The sequence below is a fragment of the Macaca nemestrina genome, chromosome 13, assembly GCF_043159975.1.
Source record: "Macaca nemestrina isolate mMacNem1 chromosome 13, mMacNem.hap1, whole genome shotgun sequence".
Lineage (NCBI taxonomy): Eukaryota > Metazoa > Chordata > Mammalia > Primates > Cercopithecidae > Macaca > Macaca nemestrina.
Window position 1 is genome coordinate 42,453,472 of NC_092137.1, and position 21,193 is coordinate 42,474,664.

At 43.3% G+C, this 21,193-nt stretch overlaps 1 protein-coding gene and 1 long non-coding RNA gene across 5 annotated transcripts in view; one reads left to right on the forward strand and one right to left on the reverse strand.

Annotated features, from left to right (window-relative positions):
• LOC105464913 (EMAP like 4) overlaps nucleotides 1-11,395 on the forward strand; it is a 161,828-nt gene extending 150,433 nt beyond the window's left edge. For 3 of the 4 annotated variants that reach the window (XM_011713045.2, XM_011713046.2, XM_011713048.2), the window contains 5 exons: nucleotides 271-368; nucleotides 4,384-4,471; nucleotides 5,014-5,112; nucleotides 7,728-7,858; nucleotides 8,578-11,395. In XM_011713045.2, the coding sequence (XP_011711347.1) occupies nucleotides 271-368; nucleotides 4,384-4,471; nucleotides 5,014-5,112; nucleotides 7,728-7,858; nucleotides 8,578-9,048 (887 nt within the window). In that variant the 3' untranslated portion in view covers nucleotides 9,049-11,395. The remainder of the gene's footprint in view (nucleotides 1-270; nucleotides 369-4,383; nucleotides 4,472-5,013; nucleotides 5,113-7,727; nucleotides 7,859-8,577) is intronic. The other variant, XM_011713047.3, reaches the window with a different exon arrangement.
• Nucleotides 11,396-14,492: 3,097 nt separating this feature from the next.
• Nucleotides 14,493-19,925, reverse strand: LOC139357821 (uncharacterized). Its single transcript, XR_011611650.1, has 2 exons — nucleotides 15,392-19,925; nucleotides 14,493-15,084 (listed from the first exon to the last, which is right to left on the reverse strand). It is a non-coding gene; the product is annotated as an uncharacterized lncRNA (long non-coding RNA).
• Between the last annotated feature and the right edge of the window lie 1,268 nt (nucleotides 19,926-21,193).

Genomic DNA, 21,193 nt, shown 5'->3' on the forward strand with positions numbered 1-21,193 from the left:
TCTCGAGCTGTTTTTTAACTAGAAGATGAGGCCTAGAGTCCAAGGCCTGTAAGCATCTCCAAGAAGGGATTGTGTATTAGACTGGATGACCATTTATTTTTCAAATGTATTTAGTGGATAGGATTCATTCATCAGTTGCCAAATAACAGTTAAATTGATGAGATTTAACAGCATTTGTAAAATTTGTCATTTAGGGTAGATCCAGTAAAATAACAGTAAATAAATTTATCAGTGTATTTCTCTAGTCAACACTGGCCTATTTCATTCTAGATGGTACCTTCCTGGCTGTAGGATCTCATGACAACTTTATTTACCTCTATGTAGTCTCTGAAAATGGAAGAAAATATAGCAGATATGGAAGGTGCACTGTAAGTAGTGAAGTAAAACAAGTTGTAAAATTATTGGGAAATTTTACTTCTGTTAAAAACAAATGTTTACATCGATGTATGTGTTGTTTCCTGTCATTAGCTGCTTTAATCTGTCTTCGAAAACTGGGACTGGTAATACCTGACAGCAGAACATTAGCGTTCCCTGTGTGCTCTAAAAAGACATCTCCTTTTGATGGGGGTGTAATATTTGTCACTCTTTGACTAGTTTTAAGACAGTTTCTTAAAGCTATTTCCATAGGAAACCTTTAGAATAACACTTTTTGAAAACTGAATGAGTCAGAAATAAAAGAACATCTCATGTTTAATCTTAACTCCTATGATTCTGTCCCCTTCAACACCCTACAACATTATGTATCACCTCTCTTCCACTAAAAATAAAAGAATGTACATGGATATTTGTCTGCATTTAAGAGAGTTAACAGAAGGATGTTTCCTGTAATTTGTTGCCCACTTCTGCCTTCATTGGGCTGAAAGAATTAGACATAGCATGTTTCTAAATAAAAAACCTGATAAAGATATGTTTTCTACAAACTAGTCTCTAAATTTGATATGATCTTTAGATTTTCACCATATTTATGGGATTAATAAAATAGTTCTAGTTCATGTGAAATTTTCCACGTATCACCGAACTATCAATGGTTGGGAATAAGCAGATAGACTGATGAAACAAAAGCATCCAGAAACAGATATATGTTTTTGTGGAAGTTTACTAAGTAATAAAAGGGGTATTTCAAATTAGTAGAGAGAGAATAGACTTCTCTACCTGTATTTTCCAATATGGCAATTACTAGCCACAACTTTCTGTTCATACCATTAAATGCAATGAGAGTGCAGCAACAGTTCAATTACTTAGAAACCACAGGGGACTAGTTGCTACTGCATTGGACTGCACTGATACAGATATTTTTTGTCACTGCGGAAAGTTCGACTGAACAGCATAACTCTAGATGGACAAAAGCTAGGTCCTAAATCGAGACCTTGGTTGCTTAGTTGGTTGTTTTTTAACTCCCCAGGTAATCTTAAACCAGTTGCAAACCACTGATTCAGGTGATAATCATCATGCAGTTGACAAAGATTTAACTCACGTATTTCTGAATTTTTTCTTCATAGCCATATTCTTTCACTTTGTCACTTGAGATTATTTTTGTGGTAACGCCATATGGCTACTTAATGACAATAATGAAAGGGCCAGCTTAGACTACTTGTTTGTCTTCAAGGAGATATACTAGAATTTGCTCTTGTGTTTGTGCCCATGGAGTAAAGTTTGAGGCTGTTTTTCTAAGCTGTGCATATACTTTGCATTAGCCTGTGAGTTGGGTAGAGGAAGGACACTGAGGTGATTTGTGGGGAGGGTAACATAGACCCCAGCAGCTGCATTTCATCTTTTCTTTGCTTATTTATTGGAATCGATGCCAGGCAGAAAATACTCTCTTTTCTAAATATGAGTTAATAACTTTCCTAAGATCTTTTCTAAATTTGGGGACTTCTCCTACTCAAGACTCCTTTTGAGAATACTTTTATGTTGATTTACCTTCTGAAAATAATCTGTGTCCAACACAGATGTTTTTTGCATGAATATCATGTATATATACAATGCTTTTGATGCTCTTCTAATTAATGGTATTGAAAGCTTTGCACAAAGATGCAGATAGTATTTTTAAATACTGTTACATTAGGGTGAAATTCTCAGAGGTCTGTACTTTGCCATGACCAGTCTTGTTAAATCTTCATCCATGTAGCAAGTTTTAATTTTAGAAGCATGGCTTCCCCAGATGCCAGAGCCAGCCATCAGGCTCATGTGCACTGTGAAAAGGATGTATGAACCCTGCCATACTCAGAAAATAGCAAACATCCATGTGCATCTTGCTGTCTATGAAAACTGATTTCTTAAGTTAGTAGGTCCCCTGTATGCCTAGCAAGTGATTCCCAACCTGTTTTCCAATATACTGCTTAATTTCTAGTGATTTCAGAAAGCTTCACTTCTCAGATTCATATAATTTAAATTTGTTTAAATATGTTTATTTCCCATACAGCACTATGGTGGAGATTATGGTTCCAGAAAGGTTTGGGGACACATTGGTAGACTTCAGAGGGATACTAAAAGAATTAAGAGTCATTGCTCTAATATAAATCATTAAAAACTATCCCTAAGGTACACTGAATTTGTTAACTTAAAAAATAAAATCTTGGCTGGGTGCAGGGTTCACTATAACCCCAGCACTTTGGGAGGCTGGGGCAAGTGGATAGCTTCAGGTCAAGAATTCAAGACCAGCCTGGCTAATGTGTTGAAACCCCATCTATACCAAAAAAATACAAAAATTAGCCAGGTGTGGTGGTGCGTGCCTATAGTCCCAGCTACTTGGGAGGCTGAGGTGGGAGGATCACTTGAACCCAGGAGGCAGAGGTTGCAGTGAGCCAAGATTATGCCACTGCACTCCATCCAGCCTGAGTGAACGAGTGAGACCCTGTCTCAATTAAAAAAGAAAAAAAGAAAAAATCTTAGAGGAAGAAAAGAATAGGTGAAAAAAAATAAAATAAGGCTTGGTGCCATGGCTCACACCTGTAATCCCAGCACTTTGGGAGGCTGAGGTGGGCAGATCACTTGAGGCCAGGAGTTTGAGACCAACCTGGCCAACAGAGTGAAACCCCGTCTCTACTAAAAATAGAAAAAATTAGCTGGGATGGTGGTGCACACCTGTAATTCCAGCTACTCAGGAGGCTGAGGCATGAGAATCGTTTGAACCCAGGAGGTAGAGGTTGCAGTGAGCTGAGATTGCGCCACTGCTCTCCAGACTGGGTGACAGAGTGAGACTCTATCTCAAAATAAAAAGAAGAAAATCATGTGACCAGAAAGCTAGTAATTGAATGGATACAGTGGCTAATGCCAGTAGTCCCAGCACTTTGGGAGGCTGAGGCTGGAGGATCACTTGAGCCCAGGAGTTCGAGACCAGCCTCAGCAATGTGGTGAAACCCTGTCTCTGCAGAAAATACAAAAATTAGCCGGGAGTGATGGCATGTGCCTATAGTCCCAGCAATCCAGGAGGCTGAGAAGTGGAAGGATCACTTGAGCCCAGGGAGGTCAAGGCTGCAGTGAGCCGTGATAGCGCCATTATACTCCAGCCTTGGCAACAGAGTGAGACCCTGTCTCAAAAAAATAAAGTTAGTAATTGAAAAAGCACAGTAGAAATTAAATGTGTTTCACCCCAGACTGTAGGAGGTAAAAGTAAATTCAGGTCTCTGTCAGCTTTGGTGAACCATAAGATCTGGTAATTTATCTGAAATAGTTTATTGGAAATACATAAGTGCTTATATGGGAAGCCAACAAAAATTAGTGTTTCGTAGTTTTTTTGTTTTAACTCCCACAGTGTTAAAACCTAAGCAGAAAAAGATCATTGTTTCCTGCTTAAGGAATGTTCTAAGGAATCAGATGATTATATTGAGTCCTACTGTTCTGATGGAGTACAGCGTTGAATGAATTTTCCCCCAAAACATTCTTTGGAGATAGTTTCTCTAGGATACCTCCATAGACCATATATGGGCGCTGTATTCCTCAGCTTCTGAGTTGTACCATGGAGAGTTAAGAAGTAGCCCAGGTAGACTGTATTCCTTATGCACAACTTACAACCAACACTTCATTCTCAAAAATGGAGTCACTCTCATGAGGACACCAGTGACGTGAAATAAGGCCAGAGGGTATGATACGTGTTGTAGTGTCCTGTAAGATACAAGTTTAAGAGACTGTCTTTCTTGGAAGTGTCTGACACACGTAGTAGGTACTAGTTTCTGGTATCCAGATAGGCCAGAAAGTTTCTCCCAAGTATCCAGTGCTAAGGATCTGCTGTGAGCCTGCTCAGTTCTGGAGGGTGTAACACTGCTTCCTCTCCTTTGGAAATTCCAACAAATGTGTATTCAGAAAGCAGTATTGGCTAGCTGTTAAACTGTTTATCATTCAGAACTCTAAATGCTTTCTAACAGTGTATCTGTTATTTTCTAGGGACATTCCAGCTACATCACACACCTTGACTGGTCCCCAGACAACAAGTATATAATGTCTAACTCGGGAGACTATGAAATATTGTACTGTAAGTATGAATGATCAGATATATATGGGCTGAGACGTGTCTGACAGGGGTGCTAATGAACAGGCTGCATGGAATCGGAATTGTGCGGAGAATGCTTGCCAGACTCTTTAACCTGACAAACCATATGTTACACTGAGCTAAAGTAATGAGAATCTCAAATGTGGTTCACTTCTCCAAGAGTAATGAATTAATGTAATAGTGTAGAACGGAAGGCACATGTAGTAATAAGAAATTACTCTGTCAGATTGATGCTGCTCTGAATGGTTTTTCATTTACTACTTCTCCTGGAGGTAGGGAGGAATATAATGGATGGGCATTTATGCTTTTTAGAGAGAGAAAAAAAACTTCCCATGGGAAACAGTTTGTGGTTTTATAAACCCTGTTAAAGTGAACACTTTCTTTTCCTTTTTAAATGTGTCTTAATGTTTTTCAGTGTATGGATTATAAACACAAGTAAACGTGGCTAGTTTGAATCAAGATGCACTTTCACATACATTTGTACACAAGCACTATGATTATACTTCCTGTTTCTAAATTTAAAGGGGACATTCCAAATGGCTGCAAACTAATCAGGAATCGATCGGATTGTAAGGACATTGATTGGACGACATATACCTGTGTGCTAGGATTTCAAGTCTTTGGTAAGGACATGCATGACACCTGATGTAAAGAAGTGGCTTGTGGGTTTTTCATATATAATATTTACTTGCTTAAATTTATAAATGAAAAACAGTCTGTGTGTTCTTTAGCTTTATCACTATTAATGTCAGCCTCAGAGAAATAAAATGTGTTAGAATTGAACAAACATGGGATTTGTATTTTGCAGAATCCAGCACTTTTGGTCCTCAATATGAAAGACAAGGAATTCACATAGTAGTACAGATTACCTTCCCGTTTTTCTTTAAGTGAAAATTGAAGTTATTAAATTTGGAAAGGCATTTTTAAGTAGCTTGAGATACATACCATACAGTTCACCTATTTAGAGTATAAAATTCAGGCTGGGTGTGGTGGCTCACACCTGTAATCCCAGCACTTTGGGAGGCCAAGGTGGGCAAATCACCTGAGTTCAGGAGTTCGAAACCAGCCTGGTCAACATGGTGAAACCCTGTCTCTGCTAAAAATGCAAAAATTAGCTGGGCGTGGTGGCGTGCACCTGTAATCCCAGCTACATGGGAGACTGAGGCAGGAGAATCGCTTGAACCTGGGGGGCAGAGGTTGCAGTGAGCTGAGACTGTGCCACTGCACCCCAGCCAGGGCGACAGATTGAGACTCCATCTCATAAATAAAGTGTAAAATTCAGTGGTTTTTGTATACTTAGTTGTGTGACCATCAAGGTCTAATTTTATAACATTTTCATTATCCCACAAAGAAACCCTGTACCCATTAACAGTTACCCCATCTCTCTTATCCTCTGCCCCACCCCCCAGCAACTACTAATCTGTTTTATTGATTTGCCTATTCTGTATAGTTTATATAAGGGGAATCATACAATATGTGATGCACTGAGACTAGCTTCTGTGATTTAGCATAACATTTTCAAGGTTTATCCATGTTACAGCATGCATCAGTACTTTACTCTTTTTTATGGCTCAGTAATATCCCATTCTGTGGATAGACCACATTTTGTTAATTCATTCATCTGTTGATGGACCTTGGGTTGTTCCTACTTTTTGGCTATTATGAATACCACTGCCATGAACAGTCATGTGCAGGTTTTTGTGTAGACATGTTTTCATTTTTCTTGGGTATTTACCTAGGAGTAGAATTGCTGAGTCAAATGGTAACTGTATGTTTACTCTTTTGAGCAACTGCCAGACTGTTTTCCACAGTGACTACATTTACATTTCCACCAGCAGTGTATGAGGGTTCCAGTTTCTCCATGTCCTTGTCAGTGTATATTATTATTCTTTTGCATGTGGATGTCTAGTTGCCTTACACCACTTGTTGAAATACAAAGGCATTTTTAGTAGAATTATATAAAGATAACTATGTGGGACTTCTTCCTAATCTGACGTTTTGTAAATTTCTGGAAATCCGACCTCTATGACTGTTTTCTAAGCCTTCCTCAGTATTTAGGTATCCTTCTGAAAGGGTTAGAAGATAGATGGAAAAATTAAAATAATAAAGCGTTATTTACAAAGAATTAAAAAGAAGTGTTATGCTCAGGTTATTAAAACACTGGATATGGATGTGGCACCAATACCTAAAGCAATGCACAAAAATTAATATTTTCTCTAACAATATATCTCTGCCTTCTGAGAATTGAGTTCTCCAGCCTGATCATAGATCTGAACATTTCTTTATGCTATGTGCATTAGAAAAATCCATTATAGGTGATTGTTCGAAACACAAGTGCTGTCAAGACAGAGAAGCCTAATAGGCCAGGAAGAAATTAAACACAAAATAATTCTGTCCATAAACAATTTCATTATTGTAGGTGAAAATGAAGCAGTGACCCACAGCTGATAGCTTCTGTGGTTATTTAATGAAGACATTATTAAATTATTAAGAGAGACCAATTTTAAAGTATTTTGACTTGTTTTTAGCAAATTTACCAAAAACATATTTGTTCTCTGGAGTAGCATTCAACCACAAGTGGCCAACATCTCAACCCTTAAATGTTCCATACTTTCAATCTAGCCTAATAGAGGTCTGTGAAAATTATGTTCAACGTGATCATTAGTGCTGCATAATGATTCAGAATAATTAAATTTGGTGTGTCTTATTTTGGGACATAATCTTTCCAGGAAAATTCTATGGGATAGCATGCTAAACTAGTGGATGGCTTATGCTTTCTATAAGAAATAATCTCTCTGAGGTTTTCTTTGAGGTGCCTCCCTGAAAGAAAACCTAGACTACACTTTGAAGACTTGGTGTTATGGCTTTGTTTTTGAACCTTGTCTATACAAGTAACTGATTCCCTCCATCCAGAAGCTTTAAAAGGCAGAGCTTATTGCTGAGGTGTAAGTCAAGCTGAAAGTAAAATAAATTATTAGCACCACCTGCTGGTTACTATTGAGCACCATTGAGTTTTCCATTTTAGGGCTATTTTGATTTTTTATTAGTTAGATTTTGGACAGGACTTCATTTGAATGAAGAACAGTGTGAGCCACTGAGAAATTTGTAAAGGAAATGTTAACAGCTAAGAGTTTGAACACAGATAAAAGCTAAACAGATTCTAAAAATAAACATATGTAGCGTCACAGTTATACTTCTTCGGCTAATTTTTCTGCATCCCTGTGTTTCCATATCAAAGGTGTCTGGCCAGAAGGATCTGATGGGACAGATATCAATGCCCTGGTGCGATCCCACAATAGAAAGGTGATAGCTGTTGCCGATGACTTTTGTAAAGTCCATCTGTTTCAGTATCCCTGCTCCAAAGCAAAGGTAAACTCACTTTAATAGAAACTAATGTTATAAGGCCTTCTGTCCAGGGATGATTCTCCATCAATGGCAAGAAAATATTTGTAGGTTACCGATTCCTCTCCATGCTACTCCAGCACACAGAGGGAGATAAGGGCCATCGGTGAGCATCCAGCCAGGCAGTGCTTGTCTTCTCCCCTTTCCTAAGGCTAAGGAGAGGCGAGCTGTGGAAATGACGACTGATGATGGATTATTCGTGTTTATTTATCGTCCGGTTGCTTTTTGATTTGTTGGCAATTTAAAACCTCTCTAAATATTTTAAAATATTTTATTTGTTGGACACATATTCAACATTATAAAACTAATGGAACTGTTTCCCAAATCTCCTGTAATCCTGCCAACACAGTAAGTGTTCCCCTAACCATTTCAGAAGAATAATTACTAAGCTCTGGCAAGTATACTACCAACATCTAGAAGAGACAGGCTTTTAGCTATTTTTTTTTAAACATATAGTGTGAAAATACAGAGATGTCAAATTCTTCTGTTTTGTTTCTCCTATGTAAAGTAGTAATAAAAGGAAATAACGGCTAGTCTTACTCCTGAGATTCGATGACTTCTGGCTTTAAATTGGATTGCCCATTTCACAAGCTGAGTTTACCCCCCTTAAGTATCACCTCCGTTCCTGAAACAGGCTTGTCAAGAACGAGTTGAATTTTCCTGTCTGTCTGATTTATTTCATATAGGCTCCCAGCCACAAGTACAGTGCCCACAGCAGCCATGTCACCAACGTCAGTTTTACACACAATGACAGTCACCTGATATCAACTGGTGGAAAAGACATGAGCATCATTCAGTGGAAACTTGTGGAAAAGTTATCTTTGCCTCAGAATGAGACTGTAGCGGATACTACTCTAACCAAAGCCCCCGTCTCTTCCACTGAAAGTGTCATCCAATCTGATACTCCCACACCGCCTCCTTCTCAGTCCTTAAATGAGACAGCTGAAGAGGAAAGTAGAATAAGCAGTTCTCCCACACTTCTGGAGAACAGCCTAGAACAAACTGTGGAGCCAAGCGAAGACCACAGCGAGGAGGAGAGTGAAGGGGGCAGCGGAGACCTTGGTGAGCCTCTTTATGAAGAGCCATCCAATGAGATAAGCAAGCAGGGCGAAGCCACCCTTCCAGAGGACCAGCAAGACCCTTTGCCCTCGTCCTAACACCCTGGCTTCAGTGCTACTCTTTTCCTTCAGCTGCATGTGATTTTGTGATAAAGTTCAGATAACAGGATGGGCAGTGATGGAGAATCACTGTTGATTGAGATTTTGGTTTCCATGTGATTTGTTTTCTTCAATATAGTCTTATTTTCAGTCTCTCAAATGCAGCCAACTTAAAGGTTTAGTTTGGTGTTTATTGAAAATTAACCAAACTTAATATTAGGAGAAGACTGAAACGATGATGATGTCTCACAAATTACTGTGTACGTAAGTGGTGTGATGTAAATACTGGAAACAAAAACAGCAGTTGCATTGATTTTGAAAACAAACCCCCTTGTTATCTGAACGTTTTCTTCAGGAACAACCAGAGGCATCACAAACACTGTTACTCATCTACTGGCTCAGACTGTACTACTTTTTTCCCCCTGAAAAAGAAACCAGAAAAAAAAGTACTCTTACTAAGATACCCTCTCACCCCAAATGTGTAATGGAAATTTTTTAATTAAGAAAAACTTCAGTTTTGCCAAGTGCAATGGTGTTGCCTTCTTAAAAAAATGCCGTTTTCTTACACTACCAGTGGATGTCCAGACATGCTCTTAGTCTACTAGAGAGGTGCTGCCTTTCCTCAGTCATAATGAGGAACGGTCCCTTAATTTCTTGTGTGCAAATCTGTTTTATCCTAGAACTAAGAGAGCATTGGTTTGTTAAAGAGCTTTCAATGTATATTAAAACCTTCAATACTCAGAAATGATGGATTCCTCCAAGGAGTCCTTTACTAGCCTAAACATTCTCAAATGTTTGAGATTCAAGTGAATGGAAGGAAAACCACATGCCTTTAAAACTAAACTGTAATAATTACCTGGCTAATTTCAGCTAAGCCTTCATACTTTGTTCCCTCAATAATAGGAGAAATATAAATACAGTAAGTTTAGATTATTGGTGCTTGAAATTTATTGGTTTTGTTGTAATTTTTATACAAATTATATGAGGGATAAGATATTCAGCAAATTGCAAATTCTTTTTTTTTTACAGAAATGTGGATAACAGTCAGCAGTTTTTTTTTTTTTTTTTTTTTTTTTTTTTTTACCAACAGCATACTTAACAGATTTGCTGTGTAGCAATTTTTTTTCTGGTGGAGTTGCTATAAGTCTTGTAAGTCTAACGTGGCTATCCTACTATTTTGGGCAATGCATGTATTATGCATTGGAAAGGTTTTTTTTTTTTAAGTTCTGTTGGCTAGCTATGGTTTTCAGTACATGTTTCCTATTGTAAGAGTAATTGCTGACAAACATGTATTTCCTATATATTTGTTGATACTTTGATTATAAAAAAGTGTTTTGATTTTTTAACTTGCTGCATTGTTTTGATACTTTTTATTTTTTTGGTCAAATCATGTTTAGAAACTTTGGATGAGTTAAGAAGTCTTAAGTATGCAGGCGTTTACGTGATTGTGCCATTCCAAAGTGCATCAGAACTGTCATTCCCTTCTAATATCTTCTCAGGAGTAATACAAATCAGGTATTTCATCATCATTTGGTAATATGAAAACTCCAGTGAACTCCCAAGGACATTTACATTTATATTCACACGCTGTATGGAAGGGTGTGGGTGTGTGTGAAGGGGCGAGTGGAGACACTGTGTGTATCTCTAGATAAGAAGATATGCACCACGTTGAAAATACTCAGTGTAGATCTCTATGTGTATAGGTATCTGTATATCTTTCCTTTTGTTTACAACTGTTAAAAAACCTCAAAATAGTTCTCTTCAAAAGAAGAGCGATTCCAAGCAACCCATCTTTTTTCAGTATGTTCTGTACATAGTTATCAGAGCACGCCAGTAAGTATCAGGCATATATATCTGCCTATTAGCAGTGATGGTTACACCATCAGATCAGCATGTGCTGTACTCCCTGCAAGAAATATACTGACATGAACAGGCGGTTCTTGGAGAAGAAAGAGCATTTCTTTAGGTACCTGGGGAATACAGCTCTCAGTGATCTGCAGGGAGTTTCTTTGAGAACATCAGTCACCTTTGGGGTTGCCGTGTACAATGAGATTTATAATCATGATACTCTTCGGTGGTAGTTTCAAAAGACACTACTAATACGCAGGAAGCGTTCCAGCTATTTAATGCTGGCAACTACTGTTTAATGGTCAGTTAAATCTGTGATAATGGTTGGAAGTGGGTGGGGTTATGAAATTGTAGATGTTTTTAGAAAAACTTGTGAATGAAAATGAATCCAAGTGTTTCATGTGAAGAAGTTGAGCCATTGCTATCATGCATTCCTGTCTCATGGCAGAAGATTTTGAAGATTAAAAAATAAAATAATCAAAATGTTTCCTCTTTCTAAGTGCGTCTTAACTCTTTCTTCATTTATACTGCTAGTTTCCATGACTATCCAGTTATCAGAAGGCAGGACAATTCAGAAGACAATATTTGTCAGTGGGCTACTGCTGCTGCTGTGGATGAAATCATTCTGGTAGTAGTAAACTCCCATCTCATAATGTTAGAGGAAATTACTTCTGATTTATGTTCCTATTGAATATGGGGATAGCTTTGTTTTCATTTATTTCATGTCAACACTTTCTCTCATGTTTAATATTGGATAATCCTGATGATCTTGGTTACCCGTTCAACGAGGCTGCCTTGCAGTGTTAGCCTTTGTGAAGTACTTGAACTCAGTAGGCCGTGGCATTCTCTGCTTTCTCCCATCTCTCCCATATTGCTTAGTAACGCAGATCTTCTGTATACCACAGTCACAAATTGGCCACTACAAATTTTTCTTTATGAAGAATAGGTTGGTAGTATTCCAAACATTCCCCAGTTTTACAATCATAGACATGATGAGGTTTTCATTATTGCCTTACTTGCCCCTGGTTGACTGAATATCCACAGCCACTTACATATACTAACCCACGAGAGGCTATCCTGGGGTAGGAGTTCCATTTTCACTGATTCTGAGACAGAATGGCTGGTGGGCACCAAAACAAACCCACTCAACAATGTGATTTTTCTTTAAAAGTAAGAAAATCCAAAACTTACCTATGGAGAAATGATGAATTAGATTTTGGGCACAGTGAGGTATTGTATCAGTGTAACTTCTAGAAGCTTAAAGCTGGAAATAAAGGACAAAGGACAAGTACATGTTTTTAGGACCAAGAAGGCTGAAGAGCAGATGGGCAGGATATGGACCAAGAAGAGCTGCTTCTGGAGGAACACCTACTGTGGACCCAACATCCCCCAACACCCAGGTGCTCAGGGATACAGGGGAGGTGACTATAGATGAGGAAATGAGTTTGGGAGGTTTAGTAACCAGCCCATGTTCGTTTAGATCATAGCCATGCTGAGACTTTGTGTTCTAGAACTTCAAAATCTGTACTTCCTCCACCACAGTAGGAGAAAGACATTCATTAGACACAGAAGGAAAGGACCAGGGTAGATTCATAGACTTTGGAAAGGAGATAAGGGAAGCAGAAGAGAGTCTGTGTCAGTCTCGGTCCTCAGTCTGGGAGCAGGTGAGTCCACAGCACAGCAATGCTGCACATCTGCATCACCAGCACTGCCGCCCACCGTGCTGGAAAAGTCCCTTTGTCAAAGATGCCCACGACCGGAGTCTCCAGCAGCCACAGAAACAGAATGGTCTGTAGGTATGTTTCCCAAACAAAAAACAGGTGCATCTCCTTGTGAAGGGGCAGCTCCTCTCCTCACAGGGACTCATGTAATGTTAGTCATTTTGTGGTGATTGGTTCACCTTTCCAAAAGAAACTTGAATTTCTGCTCTACCTTCCCTTCATTAATAGATCCTGATAATAGCCTTAAAAGCTTTGATGTAAAGAAGACATTTCCAGCTAGGCGCAGTAGCTGACACCTGTAATCCCAGCACTTTGGGAGGCTGAGGCAGGTATCACTGGAGCCCAGGAGTTCAAGACCAGCCTGGGCAACATGGTGAAACCTCGTCTCTACCAAAAACACACACACACACACACACACACACAAATTCCAGGTGTGGTGTGCACCTGTAGTCCCAGTTACTAGGGAGGCTGAGGTGGGAAAATCGCTTGAACCCAGGAGGTGAGGTTGCAGTGAGTAGAGATCGTGCCACTGCACTCCAGCCTGGGCAACAGAGGAGACACTATCTCAAAAATAAAACATTTCCTAGACAAAGGAAAAGGAAGAACAAATAGAAAAGTTTGTCTCCTGGGAAGGTCAGCCTGTTTCATTTCTTTATCCACTATCTCTTCATGGGTGATATCCTCAGGAGACCATGGCTTACTGAACTGACCACTTTTTTTTTTGTTTTGTTTTGTTTTTTGAGACGGAGTCTCGCTCTGTCGCCCAGGCTGGAGTACAATGGCCGGATCTCAGCTCACTGCAAGCTCCGCCTCCCGGGTTCACGCCATTCTCCTGCCTCAGCCTCCCGAGTAGCTGGGACTACAGGCGCCGCCACCACGCCCGGCTAGTTTTTTGTACTTTTTTTAGTAGAGACGGGGTTTCACCGTGTTAGCCAGGATGGTCTCGATCTCCTGACCTCGTGATCCGCCCGTCTCAGCCTCCCAAAGTGCTGGGATTACAGGCTTGAGCCACCGCGCCCGGCCTGAACTGACCACTTTTAAAGAATTTGCCAATCCAAACAGGACCACATTCATTACTAGATGCTGATGTATGCTTTTATTTTTATTTATTTATTTAGAGACAGAGTCTTGCTCTGTTGTCCAGGCTGGAGTGCAATGACACAATTTTAGCTCATTGCAACGTCTGCCTCCTGGGTTCAAGTAATTCTCCTGCCTCAGCCTCCCAAGTAGCTAGCTGGGATTACGGCTGTGCGCCACCATGCCCGACTAATTTTATTTGTATTTTTAGTAGAGAGAGGGTTTCACTTTATTGGCCAAGCTAGTCTTGAACTCCCAACCTCAGGTGATCCGCCTGCCTCAGCCTCTCAAAGTGCTGGATTACGGGTGTGAGCCACCGCTCCAGGCCTGATGTACGCTCTTAAAGGTCAAACAGTTGTTCCCACATCCTCTCCCCTGCATATCACAAAGCATCAGTATTTAAACATCCACCATGAGCCTTGTTGGATTCTGATTCAAACGAATGGTAGAAAACATTAAGACAATTGGGGAATTGTGACGACTAGATATTTCATAAGCAATTATTTTAATTTTTAAAGTGTGATAATAGGCCAGGCGCGGTGGCTCATGCCTGTAATCTCAGCAACTTGGGAGATAGAGGCAGGCAGATCACTTGACATCAGGAGTTCCAGACCAGCCTGGCCAAAATGGTGAAACCTCATCTCTACTAAAAATACAAAAATTAGCTAGACCTCATGGCGCACACCTGTAGTCCCAGCTACTTGGGAGGCTGAGGCATGAGAATCGCTTGAACCTGGGAGGCGGGAGGTTGCAGTGAACTGAGATCACGCCACTGCACATGAGCCTGGGCAACACAGCGAGACTGTGTCTCAAAAAAATAAGTAAAAAAATTTAAAATGTGATAATAGAATGCAGTTTTGTTTTGTTTTGTTTGTATTTTTAGTAGAGATGGGGTTTCACTGTGTTAGTCAGGATGGTCTCGATCTGACCTCGTGATCCGCCCGCCTCGGCCTCCCAAAGTGCTGGGATTACAGGCGTGAGCCACTGCACCTGGCCAGAATGCAGTTTTTCAAAAAGCATCCTTAACTTGAAAATAAACAACTTAACAATTCAGAAATCTGGTAGAAAACCTATAGGGCACCACTTCTATGTCTCAAAGGACAAAAACATGAAGAAGTAGGCTGAAATAAAAGCAAGGTGCTCAATGATTAAAATATGGTCCAGCCCCATGACTAAATGCTATTCAATGAAAATAGTTAACACTTCATGTGTTTAACATGTATTAACTCAATCTTTTCAAAATACTAAATTCCATTATCTCCATTTCACAGATGAAGAAACTTGAGGTACAGAGAAGCCGATTGGCTGAGCTATGAGTTGAAGCCAGGTACTCCCATCTCCAGAGTCCGCGCAGCCAGCTGCCATGCTCATCTGCTGTAGGTTATATGCACTGTAAAATAACAATGGTTGTTAGTAAGAATGAAATCGGTTAAACTTCCAATAGAAGAATTTAAGACTGGCAGAAGAGAAGGTGATGATGAGGCTTTGGACTCTGAATCGTGTCAGAGTTGAAGGGGGGCTTATGCACAAATCCTTCCCTGCTATCCCTACAACCATAGCATGGGGCAGAGGAGCCGCCAGGCTGGTTCACTGTGGCACCTGCTGCCAGCAAATGCCTGCTCTTCTTGCCTTCTGGGCACACAAGTCCTTACTCCCCAATGTTCAATTTAAACCTATTGGTGTGAAGACACCACTACCTTATTTTCCAGGCTTTGGGCAATTTCCATTTCACTGAGCTCAGCGTGGCAGCTTCTCTCCATCATTGGCCAAGTGCTTTTTCCACTTCGTCCTCGTTCCCCATCGCTCACTTGCAAGTGTTGGGAGGTTGGGCCAACTCCATGCTCAGCCATAGAACTTTGATCTTCCGTCTCTTCTCCCTTTTAGCAACATAATCCTGTAGGCCTGAAAATAGATTTTCCTGAGGAGCCATCCACTGACAAATGAATATGGACCACTGCTGATGATGACTATCTCAGTGGGATTCAACAAAATCGATTCCAGAGGCCGACATCGACTCCTGACAGGGTGTCCTTTCATCAGATCTCACTGAAAGCACTGAGAAGAAAGTGAGTGCCCGACGAAAGGGAAAGGGCCTCAGGGAGGAAAAGGAATTTCCTAATATGCAAAGCCTGGTCATCCCATCCCATGCTTGACTGATCACAGTAACCAAGCCCTTGTGCCTCCTAGGAAAGATCACAGGAGACTCCGGAGCCTGCCACTGTCAACAGTGATGCCCGTTTGGCCGACACTGGGTTAGAATGACTTGATAACCTGGTTAGAAGCAGGGAAACCAGAAGCTGGAGCCGTCACCGTAGAGCTCTGTTTCAATTGACAAATGTAAGTCAGATGCCTTACAGCAGCTCCTCTTCTACGGAATTTAGTCTCTCTGCAAGAAACACGCATTGTGTTGCTACCACCTTCAAAGTGGCAGCCAGTGTGAATCCTGGGGAGTTTGTGTGGAACTGAGGATCTAAAGGAGGCACCCATTCATCAGATATATATATTAAGAACCTGCCTAGGGCAAGGAACTGTGTGGGGCTCAGCAAGGAATCCCAAAATGAGAAAGAGTAGCCCCTGCCCTCACGGAGCATACACTCTAGAAAGGTTGTAAAAACAAACTTTGTATATTTTGGAACTGGTTTAGAGCAAAGTCACGTTCCCTCAAAATTAGAAAATTGTAACTAGATGCTATAATGTATAATGGAAAATGTACAAAGTAAATTATTCCTAAGGAATCTTGGATTGGTCACCTACTGAAACCATCTACCCATTGCTTAAATTCTAGAATCAACACTCCAAAAGGCTGAATCTCAATATTTAAAAAGTGATGTTGCCACTTGGAATCTTCACAGAAAAACCAAGTGACGTGCAGCCCACACAGTCGAATACTACTTAGCAAGAAAAAGGGCTGTGGACACACGCACACGCGATGGTGCTCACGGGCAGGAGCACCAGTGACAAACAGCCCATCTCAAAAGTTTACAAACTGCATCCCATTGATACACCACTCTTGAAATGACAAAACTACAGAGACAGAGAACACACTAGTGACTTCAGGGGACAGGGCTGGAAGGGAGAGGAGGCAACTACAAAGGGGCGGCACAAGGGGATTCCTCTGCGGTAGCGATGGGTAGGGTGGCCGCCACATGAGTCTACATGTGGGGTCAGATTCCACAGAGTGTACACCGAACTGCTGGAAACAAGGAAGCCTGTGGTCTGGACTGCTGTGTCCTTCCAATGTCACTTTCCTGGTCTCATTATAGTTACATAAGATGTCACCACTGGGGGAAGCAGAGGGAAGGGTTCATGGGACTCTACTATTTTTGCAACTTCCTGTCTCAAAAAATTTACATAATGATGTAGAAACTTTACCTTCTTTGTATGCTTTTGAAGGCAATATGGAGAAGAAAATAAGCCCTACTACCACAAAGCCTTTTGAAACTCTCCCTGCACCTGTGCACCTGCAGTGCTCCCCCAACAGGTCAGAGGGGGCAGTGCGGACCGTGGGACCGCGGGGTGCCCACAGGCTTTCTAGCGCCCACTTTGCTATCACAGGTCCCTGCGGGAGAACTCCTAGCACGGTGTGGCCATGAGGGAAGCCTAGGCAAGGGAGGGTCAGTCTGGGGTATGACTGTGAAGCTCAGCGTCTGGGACCACAGGGATAAGAAGACCAGGGAGCACTAAGAATTCATCTTCTGGTCTGCCCCTCTGATGACGGTTGGTTGATCCATAACGCTGCTCCCCATGCTCCTGGCACGCATGCAAGGCGGAGACAGCCTTTCCGTGTTTCTCCCCCGACCGCGGGGGCCACAGCACCCCTTCTCCCTCCTTGTTTTGCTTCTGGTTGATGTATCGTTGGTACTCACTCCTCCTCAGATGCCCTCTCCTGAAGCCATCCAGCCTCCGCCTTTCCTCGGGTGTCTGGGCTGAGTCAGCTTCCCTTATTCAGAATTAATCAAATGGAAAGGAAGAGCAGAATTTCACTTTCTTCAGCAGAGCCCTCTCAAGACTGCTCCCGAACTGAGATGAGGTGACCAGGCTTTCTCCGAGAGCGACAGGTCCTGGCTCTGTCGGCAAGATCTGTGTTAATGTGGCCTGCCCTGTGCTGCCCGTGAACATCTCCTCACCAGAATCACTAGCAGAAATGTTTGCCAGGCTTGGACATTTCCATGGAGAAGATGATTAACTCTGAGCGGAGCCAAGAATCCCCCAGACAGGACTCAGCCCTCCCCAAGACCCTGGAGCCTCCATCCCCACCTGGCAGGCAGCCTGTCGGAGGGCCAGTGAGGAATCTGACAGCAGGGCTCTAACCTCTGGCTACGGTGCAGAAGGCCTCAGGAAACAGTTTTCACTCACGGGGGAGAATTATTGCCTCCCATGAAAGCATTTTCCAGTGAGTGGAGGTGAGTTTAGGTGCTCTCTGTGCAGAAGAGGCACCATCTCCTAGGTCTAGAAAGGAAAAAGAGAGGATGAAGGCCTTGCCCACACCCAGTCCAAAGGGAAGAGACATCCTGGCGAGCTCTGCACATAAGAGAACGAGAGATGAGCTGTCCCCGCATCAGAGCGCCGTTAAGGCCGTCCCCTCTGAGCACTGGCTGGAGCCTGCATCACAATCACCGGTGTTTGCACTGGAAGCCATGGGCAACGCGACAGATTGTGAGGAAAGCCTGCAGATGGCTCCGTTAATAAAGCTGCCGTTCGCCACGCCAAAGCTGAAGTGGTTTCCATGGGAAACTCTCACATTAAAATAGAAGGAAGTTTTTTTTAATCAAATGTTAGTAATTACATTTTTTTAATTAAACATTATCAGGTTTAAACACAAAGATTTGCCAGGGAGGGCACTCAGGAAAGCACAGACGCGGCCGTTGGCACCGCCAGGAGCTGAGGGGTTTCTCGGGCACGGGATCCCCCAGCGGCTCTTGCTCCTCCATGTCCTGATTTAACGCTAGGGTCCATTCCACACCACTCACTCAAAGCGTGAGGGACACACACCAGTGGTGAACCCAGAGGACTGCGGGGCAGCCTCCAAGGCCACAGGCCTCTCCAGAGCCGGCGCAGTGGCTTCAGCTCCAGGCGTGTGAGCGACACTGGCCGTCATCCTCGTCCTCGAAACCACCTCCTCTCCTGCCACCATTCCTCCTGGTTTCTTTCTTCCCTCCTGCCCTTCCTCCCTCCCTTTATCCCTCCCTCCTTCCTTGCTTTCCTCCTTTCTTATTTTTAACACTTTTAAAATTTATTACTTCCAATAAAGTGCAAAATCTCAGTGCATCGTGCACACGTATACACCCACACAGCCACCCCTGGAGGAAGACCTGGGCTGCTGCCAGCACTCAGAAGTCGGCCTGGGACCTGCTGCTGTCAGGGACTCCCACAGGGCGGCCTCGATTCTGACCTCCTGTCACCACCGAAGACTTTGGTTCGGTTTTGGCTTTTACACGAACAGAACGCGAAGTGTGCTCTCTGTCGTGTCCGCCTTCCTCTGTTCACACACTCCATGAGCCTCGCTGCTCTCTTCCTCTCCACCCACCTTGTTCAGTCTTGGTTATCCCCCCTTCTATTTCCTCACTCCCACACAACCCTCTGAACAATGTCGCAGACACCCCTGGTTTCCGCAGCCACTTGTATATTCGGTCTCGAGTTTTAACTCCAGTCCAGATCCCTCACCTTCTCCCCCAGACCGAATCTATGGGATTCCTCACCTAGAGGACCCGCAGGCAACCCACGTTCTCCACAGAAACATGCCTGCTTGTCTACCCCTAGGTTCTGTACTCCCCTCCCCACTCACCCAGAAGCCAAGCTGCACCATCCTGGGGGTACCCCAGAGGCCTCCTCCCCTCTACTGGGATGGGCAGTTGTCACGCTGGGTTCACTCTGCCTTCCTCGCACCCTTGGGATCCATTCCTTCCTCTCGTGTCCTCGGCCCCCATCAGCTCTCATAACAACTCTTAATTATCAATTGTTGTGAGTCTTCTTCCTCTCCATTAGGTTCAAAAGCACCAAACCAACACAAAAACATCCCTGCTGGATCGGGTGGTTAGCCCCGACACACCCCTGCTCACCAGTCAGAGTCCGGCTCTCAGGCCCAGCCCCAGGAAGGTGCTCCAGAAGGCCTAAGCCTCTTACTCTCATCCTGGATCCTGCCTTTCCTCTCTTCTCCCCGACCCCCCAGGCGCACCCGAGATGCCCTCACACCTCAGTGCGTGCCTTCCCCATGTCCTCTGGTGGAAACCACCTACTCACGTGAGGTGCACGTTCAACAGCGTCCCAGCGGGCGCTTCCCTGCCACTCCTCTCGCCTTCCCAGGGCCTGGCCCTGCACTGGGCCGCTCTGCTGCCCTCTGACTGCTCATCATTCTGCAAGCACAGGAGGCCAGGAGCAGTGTCGCCTTTCTCCGTGTCTCCACTGCGCAGCACACTGCAGAAGGAATGATTTGTGCTTCAGGGGCCACTGATGGCAAAGGTGGGACAAGTGGTTGGCACCTCTGACCTCTGTTCAGACCTAGAGCCAAAGAAAGCGAGCTCACCTCTGGCATCCTGGGTTTGAAGGGCCTGAAGTACCCCACCCTGCAGAATCCCACACTGGCTTAGAGATTCTGTCTTGGTTATAACGTGTCACATCCACAATCAATGGAGAAAACAGAAAAAATATGCTGGATGACAAGTTATGGGTGAGTCCTGCAGGGGGACACAGTGGTTGATTTCAGTCCTTCCTCAGCCCCTCCTGCTGTGGCCACTAGACAGGAGCGTGGAATGCTGGCTCTCAGGAGACTGAGGCTGCAGACGGGCCCTGATGAGGACTCAGATCTACCCCTTGGCAGGAGCAAGGCCACCCATACCCAAGGCATAAAGACTCAGAATAAGCTAGGTCATGACGTCGCAGGGGCAGCACACCTCTCTCCCAACCTGCCCAAGTCCCACCTGGGCAGACCATGCCTCACTTGGCACCCCAAGGCCTGCCCAAGCTTGCCTGGGCTGGGGGGCCTGCCTTAAACACTCCTTAACTTCCTCTCCCACAGCCATGAGATTGCTTTTTGCAAGTCCCATGGTTCAATCTAGCCAGCAGTGCTCCCTAAGCCTTCCTGATGCAGTGAGCACCCACATCCTTCAGCTCGAGGAACAGGTCCTGACTCAGAGTGATGGGTGGGGGGACACAAAGTTATAAAACCAACTTTCCAAATGACCATTTGATCAAGAGGACTTAGTTCCAGAGAAGGCAAGGGAACAGCCACCAAGTATAAACAAAGGCTGCTCTGTGTAACTCAACTTTAATTAGAATGACAACTAATTGAAAGTAATTTAGCCGGGCGCGGTGGCTCACGCCTGTAATCCCAGCACTTTGGGAGGCCGAGGCAGGCGGATCACAAGGTCAGGAGATCGAGACCACGGTGAAACCCCGTCTCTACTAAAAATACAAAAAATTAGCCGGGCGCGGTTGTGGGCGCCTGTAGTCCCAGCTACTCGGGAGGCTGAGGCAGGAGAATGGCGTGAACCCGGGAGGCG